The following is a 16950-nucleotide window of genomic DNA, read 5'->3' as shown; positions in this document are numbered from 1 at the left end:
TGAACCCAGGCCTGCCCTTCCTTGTCGGCCCAGTGTCCCCCATTCTCGATCTCGGGGCCCCAACCTCCCATCGGCTCAGTCCTCCGCCCAATCTCTGCCAGGCCCAGAGCTTTTCCAGACCCCTCACCCACACTCTGGGCCCACTCCCCGTTCCTGGGCCTGGGCCCCCCTTGGACGAGTTCAGGACCAGTCGTCTTCGCTGTCTGCCCGCCCCCATCCTTCGTTCCCGGGAGCCGGCCCTCTCCGCGGATCAAGCCGCCCCGAGCAGGCGCCGCCGCCCGGGGGCCGCCGACTCAGCCCCCGCGACTTACCTCGGCCGACAGTCGGGGGTCCCCGAGTGTCCACTCCCGGCCGGCGCCGTCCCCTAGCGGAGCCGCCGCGCTCCCCGCCGTCCGCGCAGTCTGGCCTCGCTCGGGGCCACTTCTCGTAGCGCTGGAGCTTTACAAAATATTAATAATAAAGAAGGCAGGGGAGAAAAAAGAAAGCCTTCGCTCCCAAACTCCCAAATCAATTTTTCAAGGGGGTGGAGCAGAGGGATTTGTTTCGAAGGCGATCAAAACTTCTGCGAGGGGCCCACGGGGCGGCCGGCCGGGCCAGGGCGCCAGGGCCTGCGCTAGGGGCCCAGGCGTGGCCGCGGGGCGCAGGCCGGGGGCGCGGAGCCCCAGGGCGCGCGGGGGGTGCCGGGACGGGCACTTATTTGGACGTGGAGCCGGCGGCGGCATCCGGCGCAGGGATACGGGCGCGGGGTTCAAATGTCAGGAAGTTTCGGGAGGTGAGGCGGGCCCGTATCCCTCCGCCGCCAGCCCCAGCTCTAAACCCGGCGGTCCGCGGGGCGCACCATGGCACTGTAGTAGCGCGGAGGAGCGCGCCGGAGCCCGCGGCCCGCTGGCCGCCCCGCCCGGGACCCCGCTGCGCCGGCGCGCCCCCCCCCCGCCCGCGGGCCGCCCTGCACCCCCACCCCCTTCCCCCGCCCGCCGGCGCCGCCACCGCCACGCCGCCGCCCCTCCTCCCCGCGGCTGGGTCTGCAGCCGCCGCCGCGCCGGGGGCTCCGGGGACTGGGACAAGCAGGTGGACAGAGAAGCCGGCGCGGCGTGGCTGCAAGTGTCCCGGAGAGCGCGGCGCGGGCTGCAGCCGCCCTCGGCCGCCCTGCCACGACGCCGGGCCGGGGCCAAGCGCGTCGCCGCTCCACGATCGCCGGGGCCGGCGCAACCCTTGCCCTGCGGGGGCCCGCCGCCCTCCCCGGGCTCCAGGGCCGCGGCGGCGGAGAGCGGGTGGGACGGGCCGGCGGGCGAGCAGCCGGCCGGGCGGGGTCCGCCAGCGCGCCTGCGTCCCATGGATATAGCAACAGGTCCCGAGTCGCTGAGAGGTGCTTCCTCGCGGGGCAGACGGACTGCGCCAAGATGTTGGATCGGCATCAAGATGAAGGAGCACGCCTTGCGCCCGGGCCGCCACTCTGGGTGTGCTGGGTGAGTGCGGGGTCGAACGCCCGAATGGTCTCGGGCGTGGGACAGGGGCGTCGTCCGGCTGTGGACACGGGCGTCCGGGGCCAACGGATAAAAAGAAATGGGTTTTACAGGTACATGGGGAGGGGGGCAGAAAGATCAGGACTCCTGGAGTGATCACCCAGAGGGGCCGGCAAGCCACCCGCCCCGGCGGGGGTCCTTAGGGACAGGACAGTTGCAGTCGCCACCCCACCATCCGTTTACAGGGCCTAGGTTCTAGAGCTGCCACTCCGGTGTGGTAGGTGGGGGTGCAGGGGTATGGAACCTAGCAATCACCTTGGCGAACTTGGGAGAGGCGCCAGGTCACCTGGGGTGGGGGAGATTTCTAAGAGAAAAACGTCTCCCTGGTCACTCGGAACCACCAGATTTTGGGGGAGATCGGGGACAGAAGACCACGAATGCCACCGTGGCGTGTCACGCAGCGAGCGTCCCCAGCTCGGCTCGCCTGTCGGGTCCCAGCCGCCACCCTGCGCCGTGCCGTGCTCCTTCTCATTTGTCTTAACACGGAGCGCGGATTCTCCGGAGAAGGGGAGAGCGGCAGCGCCGAGGCCAAGGCTCGAGGCCCGCGCCCTCCACCGGCCGAAGCCCGCGGACCCGGGCGGACTAGGCCGGGGCCTCCCGGCCCTGGCGGCGGCGGTCCGGGGGAAGCGCAGGCGGCAGGAGGTGATCCCGGGGCGGCCCGAGCCCTCGGGGCCGGGGGCTGTGGGCCCCGTGCGACCGGGACGCCGGGGCTGGGCCGGGCGGCGCTGACGGCCGGGCTTTCGCCCTGTGCGCTGCAGGCTCCGACTGCCCGCATCCCGCCGTCTGCGAGGGCTGCCAGCGGCCCATCTCCGACCGCTTCCTGATGCGAGTCAACGAGTCGTCCTGGCACGAGGAGTGTTTGCAGTGCGCGGCGTGTCAGCAAGCCCTCACCACCAGCTGCTACTTCCGGGATCGGAAACTGTACTGCAAACAAGACTACCAACAGTAAGCGCTTCTCGTCCTCCTTCCCCGCCACCGCCCGGCACTCGAGCCCGGTCAGCCCCCTGCCGGGCCCGGCCCTCGCCCGCTCTGCCGCCGGCTCTGTGCGCGACTGGGCCGGGCAGTTCCAAGGGTTCCGAGAGCTGCGCTTCTTGGGGCTGGGGCGGACCAACCCAGCCCAACCGGCACTGATGGGGTCCTGGGAGCCTCCGGACGGCCCCCAGTTGCCATCGGTTGTTCTGGAATCCTGCGCTGGGTCGGCTGAGGGATTTGGTGCCTGGGTCCTGGGATGTAGGGTCTGGCCCTACGGAGGCCTGAATTGGGAACCCAAAATTTATTTCCAGAGGAAAACAGTGCTTTAGGGAGCCAGGCCTGGCGGACTGCTTCAAGGGCCTGGTGTGTGGGGGTTTGGGATTCCTGGAGCCTGAGGCCAGGAACCAGGAGCCAGGAGGTGGAGCGCTGGGCACTGAACGGCCTGAGCCGCAAGGGAGGCCCCCTTTCTGTCAGGCTCCCTGCTGCACTTTTAGTCGCTGATGGAGAGAAAAGAATGTCCATATTCCCCAAACCGTTCCATGCGGGAATTTTGCACTTGGCAATTTTCGTTGGTTGGAGAAGCATTCTAGGAAGAGGAGCTCAAAAGGTGGCAAGTTACAATCTGGGGCTCCCAATGGGAGTGAGGAGCTGACCAAGTCAGCCTTCCCTAGAAGGCCTCCTTTCTGGTAGTGTGTATTAAGAGGGGGTTGGCCCGCTCTGCCCTGTTACAACCCAGACCTCAGGGCTGAGGCCAGAGATGTGGGTTGAGCCCTTCTTGCTAACTAGTTCTTAGCTGAGACTGGATTTGTATGGCCGGGGTTGGGGACAGATAACAAACAGTACATGCAGGCTTTTTCTTTTGACCTGCTGGGTTTTCTGCCTGGCACTGCAATTGGGAGGGAGGCAGTGAGAAGCCACAACTGAAAGAGGGGTGTAGGGATCCCCCAAAGCCCTGTTGCAGACATAGTGGGTGCCTGCAAAAGTTTTTAGTGATGCCAGAAAACCGTCCTGGATGAGGCTGCAGAGCCGGTAGGCTGCTTAGGTGGTTTGGTGCTCAGAGAGGGCTGTGTATGCCCAAGCCTCCAGGGAAAGAAAAGCTGGGCTGCCGGTGCCTCGTGGTGAGTGCAACCTATGTGCTCTGCCCAGGGATTGTCCCCAAATCCAGGGCCTAGTGGAAAGCAGCTCAGCCCAACTATTTAACTGAGGCCTGGAAATAGTGCAGGCCAGAGCCCTAGAGAGTGCGTCGGATTCTACCCCAAAAGGTTCTGGCTGTGCCTGGTGGTCTGGGGGCTGAGCCTGAGCCGCTTTTTGCACCTAGTTCTTTCTTCCAGCTGAGGGATCTTTGGGTAGAGATTGGAGTCCATTCAGAGGGTCAGCTGTTTTGCTGGTCCCAGAGTGCAGCTGAGGCCTTCCTCTCAGTAGGAAGCACCCCAGATTTAGGCACACTGCCGTCAGTCGGCTTTGTGCTGTGCTCTGGACTAATATGATTCTAGTTCCGGGAGAGGGAGAGGCCGCCAGTCAGTTCAGCCACAGCCCAAGCATACAGCAGCACAAATTAAATGGGGAAAATAGTTTGGGGTAGATGTGGCTGTGGGCTCTGGGCCGGCTAGAGGAGCCCCTCTGCTGGGTGCACCAGCCTCCAACCCCCTCCCCACCACGCCCTGCACCCCTGGCCACACTCTGCTTGCCTGACCCCGAGCTCTGGCAGTGCCACTTACACCCAGCTCAGCCACCAGCCTTGACGACAACACGGGGGGAAGGGGGCCCAGGAAACTAGAAACAGGCCTCCGAATCATTTGCACGGCTTAAAAAAAAAAAAAACTTAATATGTTGAAAAGACTTTCCAATCGCTTGTACGTAGTCTGCCCTCCCCCCCACTCGCCATAATTATTTATGGAGCTTCTATTTTTAAAAAAGAAAGGATAACCCCTGGTTCTTCAGGCACAGAATGGTAAAGTCATGAAATTTCAGCTGGATGTTACCTTAGAGATGAACGGCTCAGCCCCTTATCTTACAAAACAATTAAACGTTAAACATTTGTGACTGCTTTGTCCAAAGTATATTTGTTTTAAAAAGAAAAAGAAAGTCACCTAAGAGCCGGCTTCTTCAGTGCAGTCCGGTGTGTTGGGAATGATTTTTGGCACAGGGCGAATCTCAGGTCGGCAGACCTCACTCAGTCTGGATCCTGTGGGGCCGAAGCCTGGGGTGGGGAGTGCATTATTCTAGCTGTGGACAGTTCACTCCTCCTCCCTCATTCCGTTTTTTCCAATAATGCCAATTAGGTATCTGTGTTAGGCTGGCCGGCAGGATGTGCTGGGGGTGGGGTTGTGGGGTGGTTGTTATCAAGACAATCTTGGGGACAAACACCCAGTGAGTCGTTTCACAGGGAGATGGAGTGCCGCTCCAGGCAGGCAGCAGCTCACTGGAAAGGGATGTTCTTTGCACAATAAAAAATTTTTTATTTACATTTCTTTTTTTCTTTGAGAATTGCAGATGCATATTTATTTCATTTGTGCGTAAATGCTTTTCAGACAAGAATCCAGACAAGCGGGCACAGAAACGTGCCTTCTTGATTTTGTCGAGTCTGTGAGTCAGCGGTATTGGGAAATTAACAACCCCCCAACCAAACACAACTTCTGAAAAATGTGTCCTCACCCCTGGTTGAGTTGCAGGGCTCCATCCTTAAAAAGAGGTTGCCGTTTTTAGTAAGTGTCTCTTCCTCCTTTCGATTTGTTCTCAAAGATCCCAGACTCCCAGAAGTGCCAAGTTCTTTTACGCACCACGGGGGTGATTAATTGACACTGGGGCACATTGAGCCGAATTTGATAAAAATCCTCTTGTACATCCTTGGCGGGCAGAACAGAGCGCCGGCCGTTGCGTTTGGGCATTTTCACTCTTAACTCCAAAAGTCTCCTTTTTCCCCATGAGTGATTTTTGGGGGATCCTTCAACAACAACAACAACAACAAACAAGCAGTCTTTTCGGACAGAAAACCGGTTAGGAAACGGAGAGGACACGCAGCCTCCCCCAAATCAGGAACACCTCTCACCATCCTCCACCGGAGAACAAATGAAAAATAAGGCACGTTCTCCCCTCCCATGTTTTTTTTCTTGGCGGCTTGGCCAAATAGAATTATGTAACTCTCTTTTCTTGCCGTCTGTCGCTCGTCTGGAAAGGGTTTTTACCCTGAAGAGGTGGAGAATTCCTAGAGGAGGCTCCGGAAGGGGGGAGGGTCGGTGGGAGAGTCCAAAAATCTGTCACAAAATGGAGTCTAATCGCTTGTAAGACAGCTCCCAGGTTTGGCGACCCGAGACCCGCTGGGGTGCAAGTGGGCGCCTTTGTGCACGGCGAGACGCGGGGCTCCGGCCCGGGCCGCGCTCCTATCTCGGCGGCGGGGCCGCGGCGCACTTCCGCCCGCAGGGCCTGCCCGGGCGGCCGAGCCTCTCGGCCGCACAGACTTCCAGGGCTCCGCCGGGCCCGCCGGGGGCCCTTTGGGCTCGCCTGCCCAGGTAGGATGTGCCCACCTTGTCAGAAGGGGAGCATCCAGACTTTGATTGAGTTTCACAAAAAGCCCTCTTGAGTCCTGGGGTGAGTTTTAAAAAAAATTTCCCCCAGCTGGCTGTGGCTCCAGTGGCCCAACCGCTCTGCCCTGCACATTTCTTTCCTTGGAAGTGTTTAGCTCGGGGAAGACCTTCCTGGGAGGCTCACCTCTCCCCCCACACTCCCCATCCAACTCCCATGTTCGGGTGTGGCCCAGGGGGAGAGCAGTCAGCCTCTGGCCTTCTCTGGCTACTTCTCCCAGCCTGGAAGGCCTCCCATAGGCTCCCCTGCAGGGTGCCACTTCAAGCAGCACCCCTTCCTCAGTGTGTACCCCAACCAGCGAGTTCCCCTACCCCAACCATCAAACTCACTCAGGGCTGCAGAGCGCCTGTCCAGGAAACTGTCTGCTTGGGAGGAGGAGCCAGGACTTTGCCTTACAAAAAGGCTTCTATGGTGCTGTCTCTGGGGGCTGAGGCCCAAAGGGCCCACCCTGGCAGCCCAAGTCTGGGGACTCTCTGGCCCTTTGGAGGGTACCTCTCCATTTAACCCCAGCACCTTGGCTGTGTGCAATGGGGTAAGCACAGGGCTTCCTGGGGCTGCAGTCCCCTGCTGCTGAACGGAGACATTATTCACAGTGACTCCTGGCTCACCCTCAACTTCCCGGGCACTGGGCTGGTGTGGCCTCATTTGTTTGCCCTATTTTTCTTGAGTGGGGTAAGTAGGCTGGGAGGATCTCCTCTGGGGTATGTGATTGATTGGTGACTGTCAGCTCTCTCCTGCCCTGTCCATTGGAGCCAGGCTTAGAGATCACATGGCCCTGGCACCTACCTGATCCTCCTCTGTGAAATGGGGACTTATTCTGCTGGGGGCAAGTATTCTTATAAGGACTTGAGATAAGGTGCCCCAAAGGACTTGGCATCTTGCCTGGCTTGTTATTAATACTCTGAAAGTTATTGCTGTTACTGTTCTCACCATGAGCATGGCAGGGAATACCTTGTCTCCAAGGACACACACCACACTGCCAACAGGTTCTGTACCCAGATTCCATGGTACGCAAGGTTTACCCTGAGCCTCTCCATTCAGGAGGATGAGGAGCACCCTGGGGAAGCCATTGCCTTCATAGGACACTGTGAAAGTCTTGTCTTCCTCAGCCATGAAAAGAGCTTTAGACTCCGAGTCAGACCTGAGTTCACCTCCCAGCCCCAAGTCTTAGCAGCTGTGTGATCTTCGCTAAGTGGTTGCCCATCTCTGAGCCAGGGCTTCATCAACAAACTGGGGATGATGATGTGACTTTGCGGGGTGGTTATGAGGATTACACAGGCACCTGGTGGAACTCCAATAAATATTCCATTCTCTGGGGGATCCGTTATCCTCTCCTGCACCTCAAGAGAGGTGGAAAACCTGATTGCGTGGGTGTGCACAGATGCCAACTGCATTATCAGAAAGGGCCACAACAGGGTGGCCGGGTGTGCTGGGCTCTTTTTCCTTTGGGGACAGACAGGGTGGTCCAGAGCAACAGTATTTCCACCAGGAAACAATTGGCATCTCCAGGGCCTGCATATAGCTTGGAAAAGCTTAATAATTCATATTTGAAGAACTGTTTGTACTTACTGTTTTGTGATTGAAGCCACAGAAAATAAAGCTCAGCCAATGGAGAAGGGGGTAGGTGGGGGAGAGATCCGGGAATTTGTGTATTTCTCAGAAGGAAGATGAGGTTTAAAAGGTGGAGAAACACCATTCCAGGAGCTCAGACGTCCCCTCAGCTCAGGCTCTGTGGCCTTGTGAGGTTTCCACCCATGGGTGGCTGGCGATGCTTCTCCAAGGAGCTGCCTTTGTCCTGTGGCTCTGAAGTTTCTAAAAAATAAAGAAAAGGAAGGGGAAAAAAACCAGTCCTACTTTGGCATCAGTTAGGCTGAAGGATGGAGGATACTCTCACTGACATGAGTTATAACTTCCAATTTGTTGGACACCACAATCAAGCCTCAGCCAGGGGAGGGAGGAAGGGAGGGATAGTCCACTCATACAAGGAGCCGCATGTGAGCTGTCAGTCAGTTGGGGGTGCCCGAGGACCCAGGGCCCTTGGCTCTCTGGCTGACCCAGCCGGAAGTTCCTCTGGCCCTCTCCAACCAGATTCTGTGCTGATGGCAGCAAAGAGCAAAACCAAAATTATATATATTTATTGCCACTACAGTCAGAAGTGGAGAGACGGTGGTAGTGAGAGAGGGCTAAGGCTGAAAACCATATTTGAAAAAGTTGATTCACGAAGGTAGAGGAAGCAAAGTGGCAGACGTTTGCCATTTCATCAACCCGCTGGTGTTCTCCATTCATGTCATAAATGTCTCCTGTCATTTGATGCCAAAAGCAACATGATTTGGTTCCCCGGTGGCCTATAGGGTTTTTCTCTCTCGCCCTCTCTCTCTCTTTTTTTTTTTTTTTTTTGCAGTAAATGTTTATTTGTTAATAATATACTTTAAACAGCCTAGCCTTGACCTCAAGTCTCCTGAAGCATCCATCTTCTCTCAGAAAAATGTTTCAAAGTTTGTGTAATTTTGGGGGGAAGGTGTAACTGATGGGGCAGTGAAGGGCCTGTGTTTGCTTTAACTACTGCTGCGGTGGGGAGTGGTGGGGCATAAGGGGCCACTGTGCTCGGAATGGCAACTTTCTTGGGTTTCAGGCCGGCTGACAGCACTTCCTCTCTGCCCTTTACCTTTGCTTTGCCTGATCAGTACAAATAAATTTCTGCGTGGGCCCTTCCTTTGTTATTCCCTGGATAATACTGTATCCATTTCTGCTCAGCATCTTGACTGGCAGCCGCTGGACCTGCCCTGCTGACCTTAGGGCCCCAAAGGGAGGATGAGGGGCTGGGGATCTGGGGATGTGTGGGTACATTTGTAGGGAGGCTTTGTCTCAATTGGGAGCCTGACTCAGACCAACCCTGGACGAATGTCCTGGCTAATGGCAGAGCACCTGGCTGGCCTTGGCACTTGGTGAACTGGGGGGAAGTGTTGCTGAAGGAAAAACCCGGTTCCTGGAGCCTAGTTCCAGAAGAAACAAAGATGTTTGCTTCCTGGCCAGGCCAGTGCTGTGAGAGAGGCTTCCCCAGGAACTGTGGGGAGGTGGCTAGCTGGGGAAGGTTGTAACGGCCACCCAGAGCAACAGCGATGCCCACTGGGTCTGGCAGGAATGAGGAGGCCACCGAGCTGCTGGGTAGCTGAAGATGAGCTGAGCATGCTTGGACACAGGGCCACCAGGGGTCCCTCCCCAAGCACCTACCCAGGAGCTTCAGCAGCAGTGACGGGAGGGGAGGAGCAGCACTGGGTTGGGACGGGACAAGTTGGGTGTGACTGCTGTTCTCCCTTCTCCTGCCTCCTGCCTTCAGAGGGGATTCTCTGACTCTTGTCATGTGACTCCTGGATTGCTATAGTTACTGGGCTGTTGGGTGTGGGCACCGGACGAGGACTGAGCTGCCCAGGCCTTTGGGGTTCCAGAGGATCAAGGTGCTCTGGGGTGACCTCCTCCAAATGGAGGGGTCCTGCGGTGGGGCACATTTTCTCAAAGGAAGAGCAAGCTTGTTGGCAGTTACAGAATGGGGATCCAGAATGTCTCCATCTTCTAGTGACAAAGGCCAAGGGCCTTTAGGGAAGGACTGACAGCTCTTCCTCAGCCTCAGTTCCCTTCTCTGTGAAAAGGGGGTGGTAATTCCAATCGTACAGGGTTGCTCTGAGAATAAAGTGGAACAAACCCAGATGCCAGCCGGTGTTGGGCATGCAGTCAGTGTATGTTTTCTTCCTTCTTGCTGGGAAATGAGCCCAAGGCAGCCCCGTCTGGCAGGAATGCATTGTCTGTCCTGTGTGGGAGGCCCAGAAAGTGCAGCCTCCTGAACAGGCCTCCCAGAGGGGTCTTGCCCACCCTTCTGCTCCTCACCCAGGTTGGGGGCCTGTGTTTTTATTTATTTATTTATTTATTTTACCTTGAAAAGGGAATGGGGCCCACCTGGATGCCAGGGGCTGCTCCTGGGAGCCAAGGCCAGCCTGTGGATGGGCCCTCATTACTACTGAGACACATAGGTCCCATTTTTTCCAAGAGGCTCCTGAGCATGGTCAGTGTAGATGTGAACTTGCAGGAGCACAGCCTTACTGAACAGGGAGGCAGGACGCAGTAGTGTATCTAGAAGGGCAAGGCATTGGCGTTTGTTGAGCCCCTGTGAAGTTCACTGACTGTACCGTCCCAGCTCTGTGGTTAGGGAAGGAAACTGAGGCTGAGCAGGTTGAACAACTTCCCCCAGGCCCAGAGTTACTCTGTAGCAGATTTTTCCCGGCCCAGAGTTACTCTGTAGCAGATTTCCCCCTAGGCGGGTCCAACTCCCAAAGCCGGATGGGTTCTCTAAGTCCTCCTATGCCGACCTTCCGGAAGGTGCAGGCTCTACACTGTTGCCAGTCTCTCCCAGAACGCCCAGCCTGGCAGGGGTGGGGAGGGGGAGTCGCTACCCGACGGCTGGGAGGCAGAGTGTCACTGACCTCCTCCGCGCGGATTGCCCCCTGTAGGGCCTGCGCTGGTCAGAGGAAGAAAAAGGTTAGAATAATTGCCTTCCCCTGGGCGGGAGAGCTTCCTTCGACGTCCGGACACACGGATGGGGCGGCTTTTAGCGGCCTCCACCCGCCCATCCCTCCAGGCCCAACTCTCGGCGGTTCGTGCACCACGTTCTCCTTTCCTGGGAGTGGGATGACACCAAGCATAGGCTCCTGGGCTCTGCAGCCGAGCCGCGGGCGCCAGCGGCGGTTGATGAATTTCGGTGTCACCAAGGGTTTAGCCCGGATTTGGGAACCGCGCACTCTAATACGCGCACACAGTCCTGCCCTTTCTAAAGCGCAGCCCTTTCACCCGGCTGCTGATTTATGTAGGAATCCGATCCTGAGACGGGCTGGGCTGGAGCCTGGAGTCCGGGACCCTACAGCAGCCTTCGGGCTCCTCAGCGTTTCGGGGACCCTTGGTGGCTCGGGGGCTCTCCTGGGCTGGGCTCAGGGTGCCCCACCGGGTGGGGCCTTCCGCGGTCCAGAAGGAGCCAGTGATTCTCCTTGGAGCCACTGCAGGCTCCCGCTGGAGGGAGTAAGGCTCGCGGGGAGAGTTGGCATTTTCATTCCTTGTTGAGCACAGCCCTCGCCCCTCCCCAAGCCCTCCCGCCGACCCCCTCTGGCTGGCCGAAAGCAGCAAGTTAGGGAGGTTTGTTTATTGAGAGAACAGAAAATTAGGGGTTGCGGGGGAGAATCTAAGACCCTTTTCCCGCCTGAGAAATGTGCAAAGTCCCTCAGCTCCTGGAGGCAACCAGGCGTCCCGAAAGCTGAGTTCCCGGTGTGGACGCTAGGGCAGACCCCAGCCCCCTCCCTCCTGCGCCCCAGCCCAAGGGCGGCGAGCGGCGGGGTTTTTTTTTTTTTTTTTGGATTTGGTTTGTAGGGGGGAAATGTGGTTGTATCAATCCACAAATATTTACTCTTAACAGACTTGTATCTGTGGAGATTTCGAACAAAGACAGTTTAGGGGATTACAAAACCCTAAACCCCGTTTTCTCCCGGACTTGGTGCTTTAAATGCCAATTATAGGCGAGCCATATCCAACAGCAACGGGGAAAGGCGAGCAGGCTCCGGGGAGGGAGGTGGGGGGCGAGTCCGGCCATTAAATGTAACTTTTCATTATGAAAAGGATTTCGCCGGTTTTATCTTCTAATAAGATTATGTCACGAACACAAGTACCTAGGATGGTGCTGAGTGACAGGGCTCTGTCGTTTAATCAGAGGCTGTGCCGCTCAAACCGCGGGGCCCTTTGTCCCACGGACTGAACGACGGAAACTTGCTGTCCTAATCCCCTTATTCATGTCAAGCACAGAAAAGAAGCCGAGCACCTTACAACCGTGTCCCCTCCACCCCTTCCGAGGGCGGTGGGAAGAGGGGGCTCCGGCCCTGTAGCCCACTGACGCTTTCCGTTTCCGAGCGCGCTTGGGCCTCAGGAGCCGGAGCATTGCCGCGGGGGCGGGGGAAGGGGTGGTTTTGCGGGTGCCTTAATTGGCAGCGTCTGGAAAATGGGGACAATGACCCCACGACTAGATGGTGAATGGGGGGAGGGTTAGTGGGATGTTTTTGCCTTCTCTGACCGAGAGCACGGGTCCTGCTCTGTCCCCTCTTCCCAGGAAAGGTGGCACTCTGGGTGCACACCCACCACCCCCATTAAAGCGGGATTGACCAGAAGAGAGGCCGAATGGAGATGCCAGGCTGGGGCCCTCAGCGGGGCAGATTTCGTTGGATCCCTGGGACTAATGCCGCAGCGCTCGCACTCCTGCAGGTCTCCAGGGTTGGCCATTCCTGGCTGCATGCTCTGCCCCTTTCTTCCGAGGGCGAATTCCTTTGTTCGACCCCCGCGGAAACCCGCTTCTCCGCCAGGCCCGTGGCGCCTTTCTCGCCACCTCCGCCGCCGCCGCCACCACCTTCGTCCCACCGTTTGCAGGGCTTTCCTGCGGCGCCCTGGCCGCGGAGACCCAGCCCTGTCTGCCGACTAGCCCTTCGACGTCGCCGCCGTGCCTGAGCCCCGCTGCCTGCTCGGACAAGCAGAACTCCGGCAGGCGCAGCGGGCGCCGAGGCTCGGGCTTTAGCCGCGGCGCTCGCCTCTGGGCGCAGTGGGGAGCCGCGGGCGTCGGAGAAGCGGCCGCGCTGTTCCGGGTCGCTGCACCGGCTGAAAAAACCAAAAGCAAAACCAACACCCAGCAAACGAAGCCTGCGTGCCCCCGGGGGCTCCGTTTTGCTCCCCTCATGGACACAGGGGTGGGGAGCTCCTGGGGTTTCAGCCCAAAGGCTCCAGTCAGCGGAACCGGAGAGGGGACTTTGGAGGAATTTGTCTCTGATGTCCCCGCTCCTTGGCCTCCTATTAGAGCTCATAGAGGATCCGCTCTTGAGTCCCCGTGCACCCTGGCAGCGGTCGGGGACGCCAGAGTGCACGCAGTCTCCTGCGCGCCCAGCCCAGACTCCGGGCGCAGGGATGATCGGGCTGAAAGCAGGGTGTCACCTCGTAAAAGCGACAGGCAAGGGCTGTTTTATAGGGAGGGAGAAGGAGCAGGAAGTGATGCTTCCATCTCTGACAGCATAGGGACCGGGAGCTCCGATGGAGGAAACCCTTTCTGGGCAGGACGACTAGAGGGATAGGGCAGGGCCGGGGACCATGGGATTCGCTGCCATTAAGTATGGGACGGGCAGGCGAGCACAGGGAAGGGGACGGACGGAGCCAGAAGCCCCAAGCTCACCTTCCGCCTGTCCTCTCCTGGAGACCCTTCTGCAATCCCGGCTCATTCGGCAACCAGCCCTTCCTTCCAGGTCAGGGGTGGGGGAGAGACTTTCTCCCTCAAAACACTTGATACCAACTTTGTTTTTTTGGCAAGAAAAATAAGCCTTGTTTGGAAAGGGGTGGGTGGGGGGCGTCCAGCGAGCGAGGGAAGGAGCGAGGAGGCGGCGGCGGAGCAAACTCTGCGGATTAGGTTTCAGCGCCTCCGCCCCACCCCCAGCCCCGCGGCGGTGATTTGTGTGCGGGGGTCTGTGACCCTGCGAGCATCAAACGGCCCGCGGGAACCGGCCGAGTTCAGAGGGACAGTGGGCCGAAGGGCGGCCTAAGACAACGCAGATGGTTCCTATCAGCCCGACCGGGACCGCAGCGTCCGCCCGTCCGTCCGGGCTCCTCCGCAGGGAAGAGGCCTTGGTCTTGGGGGAGGCCCCGCCTGAGCGTTGATTAGGGTCTGGACGCAACAGTCCACACCCAGTCGGCCCCAGAGGAAAGGAGGCCTCGGAGACTGGTGTCAGAGGGTTCCTCGGCCAGGCCGTCCTGATCTCCTGATCTTACTGGGCTCAGGAGGAGCCTGATGTGCCTGGTCTCCAGAGTGGCCTCTGAGCAGGGACCAACAGGAGAGAGACCTTCCATCTTCCTCCCAGTGGCCAGGTTACCCTGTGCCTGCCCTGCAGGCAGCTGAGGCTCATCCACGATATAGTGCCCCTCCCCTAGGGACCCTTCTTCCCTTTTTTACTCAGAGAGGTGCCCTGCCCTGCCCTCAGCCTGCTTACTTCTGACTTCATTGATTCTATGCAGTGATAGAATGAATGCCCTGCTTCTTCCTGGCAGCTGGAGCCCTTCTGCTTGGCTTGAGCTAACTTTGAGGGACTCTTCTATTTTCTATTTTCTCCCTCCTGTCCCCAAGGGAAAGCAGAGAAGGAGGTTCACTCATGCCTTGGCCCAGAGCCTTGCCTTGGTGCTGGGAGCCCTGCTTGGTCAGGGTGGGAGGGGCTCTTCCCTGACCAGCCCTGGCCTCTGAGTCTGCTCCCCTTCTTTCCCCAGAGCTGGAGCAGGGCTGTCAACCTCAGCAGGCCCAGGCCTCCCTGGCCTGATTTCCAGGGCCTGGCCTTCTGCGTGACCTCCAGTGACCTCAGTTGAGTACAGCAGGGCCACACTCACAGGGACCTTGGGCTACTTTAGGATATCCCAGCTGAAGGGCTCTTCAAGATCCCAGTAGAAATGGGAAGACCAAGGTCCAAGTGCAGCCACGACTTGTCCTGTCCTAGCAGAGCAGAGGCAGAAATCCCAAGCTGCATGCTACCAGGCTTGGGGGCTGTGTGGCAACTCCACAGTCCTTTTGAGAACCCTCTCCCAGACTCTGGCTTTAACACTGGCCTACTCTGTCTTCCCTGGGCCCAGGTCTCAGGGACGGGAAGGTTCTTCAATCCCAGCTCTTTAAGAGGGGGTGACAAGTGGACCTGGACAATGAAATTATTTTGAGAGGATAATACGGGGTCATGTGCCTTGGGAATTCTGTCTACTAAACTGGGACCTTGGGGGACAAAAACCAGGTGAGGACAGTGCCACATCCCACCATCTTTCTTGTCTCTGACTCCCAGACACCCTGGGCTTGGCCCTTCCTCTCTATAGTGGGTCATGGGAAGGCCAGAGGCCTGGCTGGGTACTCAGAGGGCCAGTGGACTGCTGGGACCTCTCGGGACTCCGTCTCCCAGGGTCCCTGCCTCAGGGGAGCAGCCGGCTGGGTCATCTGTGCACGGAAGACACATCTGCCCTCCACATGTTGCAGGCCAAGCAGAGGACATGTGGTTTGGGTCGTGTTATCTTAATCATATTTATTAGCCAATCCTGGGGGAAAAAAGGAGTTTGATATGTTATGATTCGGAAAAGGTCCCCAAATCTACAAGGCGACAGATCAGGAGAGGCTGCCAGCAACAGCCAGGTCTCAGCTGGGTTCAGGACATGGCTTTGGAAGTTCTTTGGGTTGTTCTAGTGCGATGGAATCTCCATGCTGCGAAACAACACTTACTGCTTTCATTTTCCCAAACAGAGATCTGAAGCGAAATTAATTACCCCGCCTTGACTGATAGTTGTTCTGTTGGAGTATGGTTCTAATCCTTATTAACATTCTCTAAAGTCAGGCATGAAATACGACTTTTACACCACACTCTTTGGCATATGTTTTCTTTTCCAGGATATTTTTCAGGCTATCTCTAAGCCTCACTGCTGTTCATTATTTTTGCCATAGGTCTAAAGTTGCCATCCCCAAAGCCAGTCCCGCACAAAGCACAGCCAAGCGGGGAGGGGGGTGTGGGAGGAATGACACATCTCTGCTAGTGACACAAATTGCTTCTGATTATTGAGCTTTGAATATTTTCTCCATCGTGTTTTATTAAAACTCCAGCATATTTACACTTGATAGTGTCTTCAATTAGGTTAAGGAAAAAAAAAAAAAAAAGCAGGGGTTCCCCTTTCTGTAGCAGTGTGTAAGGAAAATAGTTGTTATGACCACAAAATTACCATCCAAACCTGGTTCTAGTAAAGTCAGCCCTGCTTTGACAAGCCCAGCAGGCTGGGTGCTTTTTTTCCAAGCGTTCCAGCTGCTAGGGAAACAGACCAGAGAGGAAGCCCACAGAAGCCTCCATTCTGCAGGGTACTTGGGGCACCTCTCAGGAGCTAACACTTCCCAAGTTTGTGAGCCGCAGAAGGAAGCCTAGCTGCACGACGCTTTCTGAAGGGCGGGGAAGACCTGGAGCGTGCACAACAGCAGCAGCAATAATAACCCCAGCTGATGCTTGTTTAGCACTTGTGGGCCATCAGGCAGTGCTCTCAGCACTTTGCATTCTTTAATGACACTATGACATGGCTTCCATTATTATTTTCATTTTCAGGTAAGACAACCAAGGCACAGAGAAGTTAAGTAACTTGCCCGAGGCCACACAGCTGGTAAATGGAACCCAGGCGTTGTGTCATGAGAAAACTTTCAGCAGCCTTTTGGGAGGGTGGAGTCTGGCCTCTGACTGGGATTGGTGCCCTGGTGGTAGCCTGGTACTGCAACTCAATGTTGTTTGTTGAAGAAATGGCTCCTAATGAATGGCCGGTGTTCATTTCATGCTGCTTGTGATAAGGCTTTGATGGGGATTCGCTCATTGAATCTTCTTACTGCTCTGGGGGCAGGTTTTATTAATATTATTTCCCATTTTGCCAACATTGAAGCTTGACTTGGGTGCAGTGATTTCCCCAATGGCAAGCTGATCATTGCCAGCTTCAGATGGTACCCTAGATCGTGATGAGACTTCCTAAAAGCACTATTGTTGGCCAGGCACAGTGGCTCACACCTGTAATCCCAGCACTTTGGAAGACCGAGGCGGGCGGATCATGAGGTCAGGAGATCAAGATCATCCTGGTTAACACGGTGAAACCCCATCTCCACTAAAAATACAAAAAAAAATTAGCGGGCATGGTGGCAGGCGCCTGTAGTCCCAGCTACTCGGGAGGCTGAGGCAGGAGAATGGCGTGAACCCAGGAGGCGGAGCTTGCAGTGAGCCGAGATTGCGCCACTGCACTCCAACCTGGGGCAACAGAGCGAGACGCC

The 16950-nt window shown here is 57.2% G+C and overlaps 1 protein-coding gene across 1 annotated transcript in view; it reads left to right on the top strand.

Annotated features, from left to right (window-relative positions):
- The first annotated feature begins 2281 nt into the window (after window positions 1–2281).
- The window catches only part of LOC108531389 (LIM homeobox transcription factor 1-beta), an 85630-nt gene continuing 70961 nt past the window's right edge, over window positions 2282–16950 (top strand). Inside the window, exon 1 of the mRNA XM_017874810.1 lies at window positions 2282–2468. Within this exon, the coding sequence (XP_017730299.1) occupies window positions 2347–2468 (122 nt within the window). The 5' untranslated portion in view covers window positions 2282–2346. The remainder of the gene's footprint in view (window positions 2469–16950) is intronic.

The sequence above is a fragment of the Rhinopithecus bieti genome, unplaced genomic scaffold (assembly GCF_001698545.2).
Source record: "Rhinopithecus bieti isolate Rb0 unplaced genomic scaffold, ASM169854v2 scaffold_7967, whole genome shotgun sequence".
Classification (NCBI taxonomy): domain Eukaryota; kingdom Metazoa; phylum Chordata; class Mammalia; order Primates; family Cercopithecidae; genus Rhinopithecus; species Rhinopithecus bieti.
The sequence above is the reverse complement of the archived record's forward strand: the minus strand, read 5'-3'. Positions and strand labels throughout refer to the sequence as shown.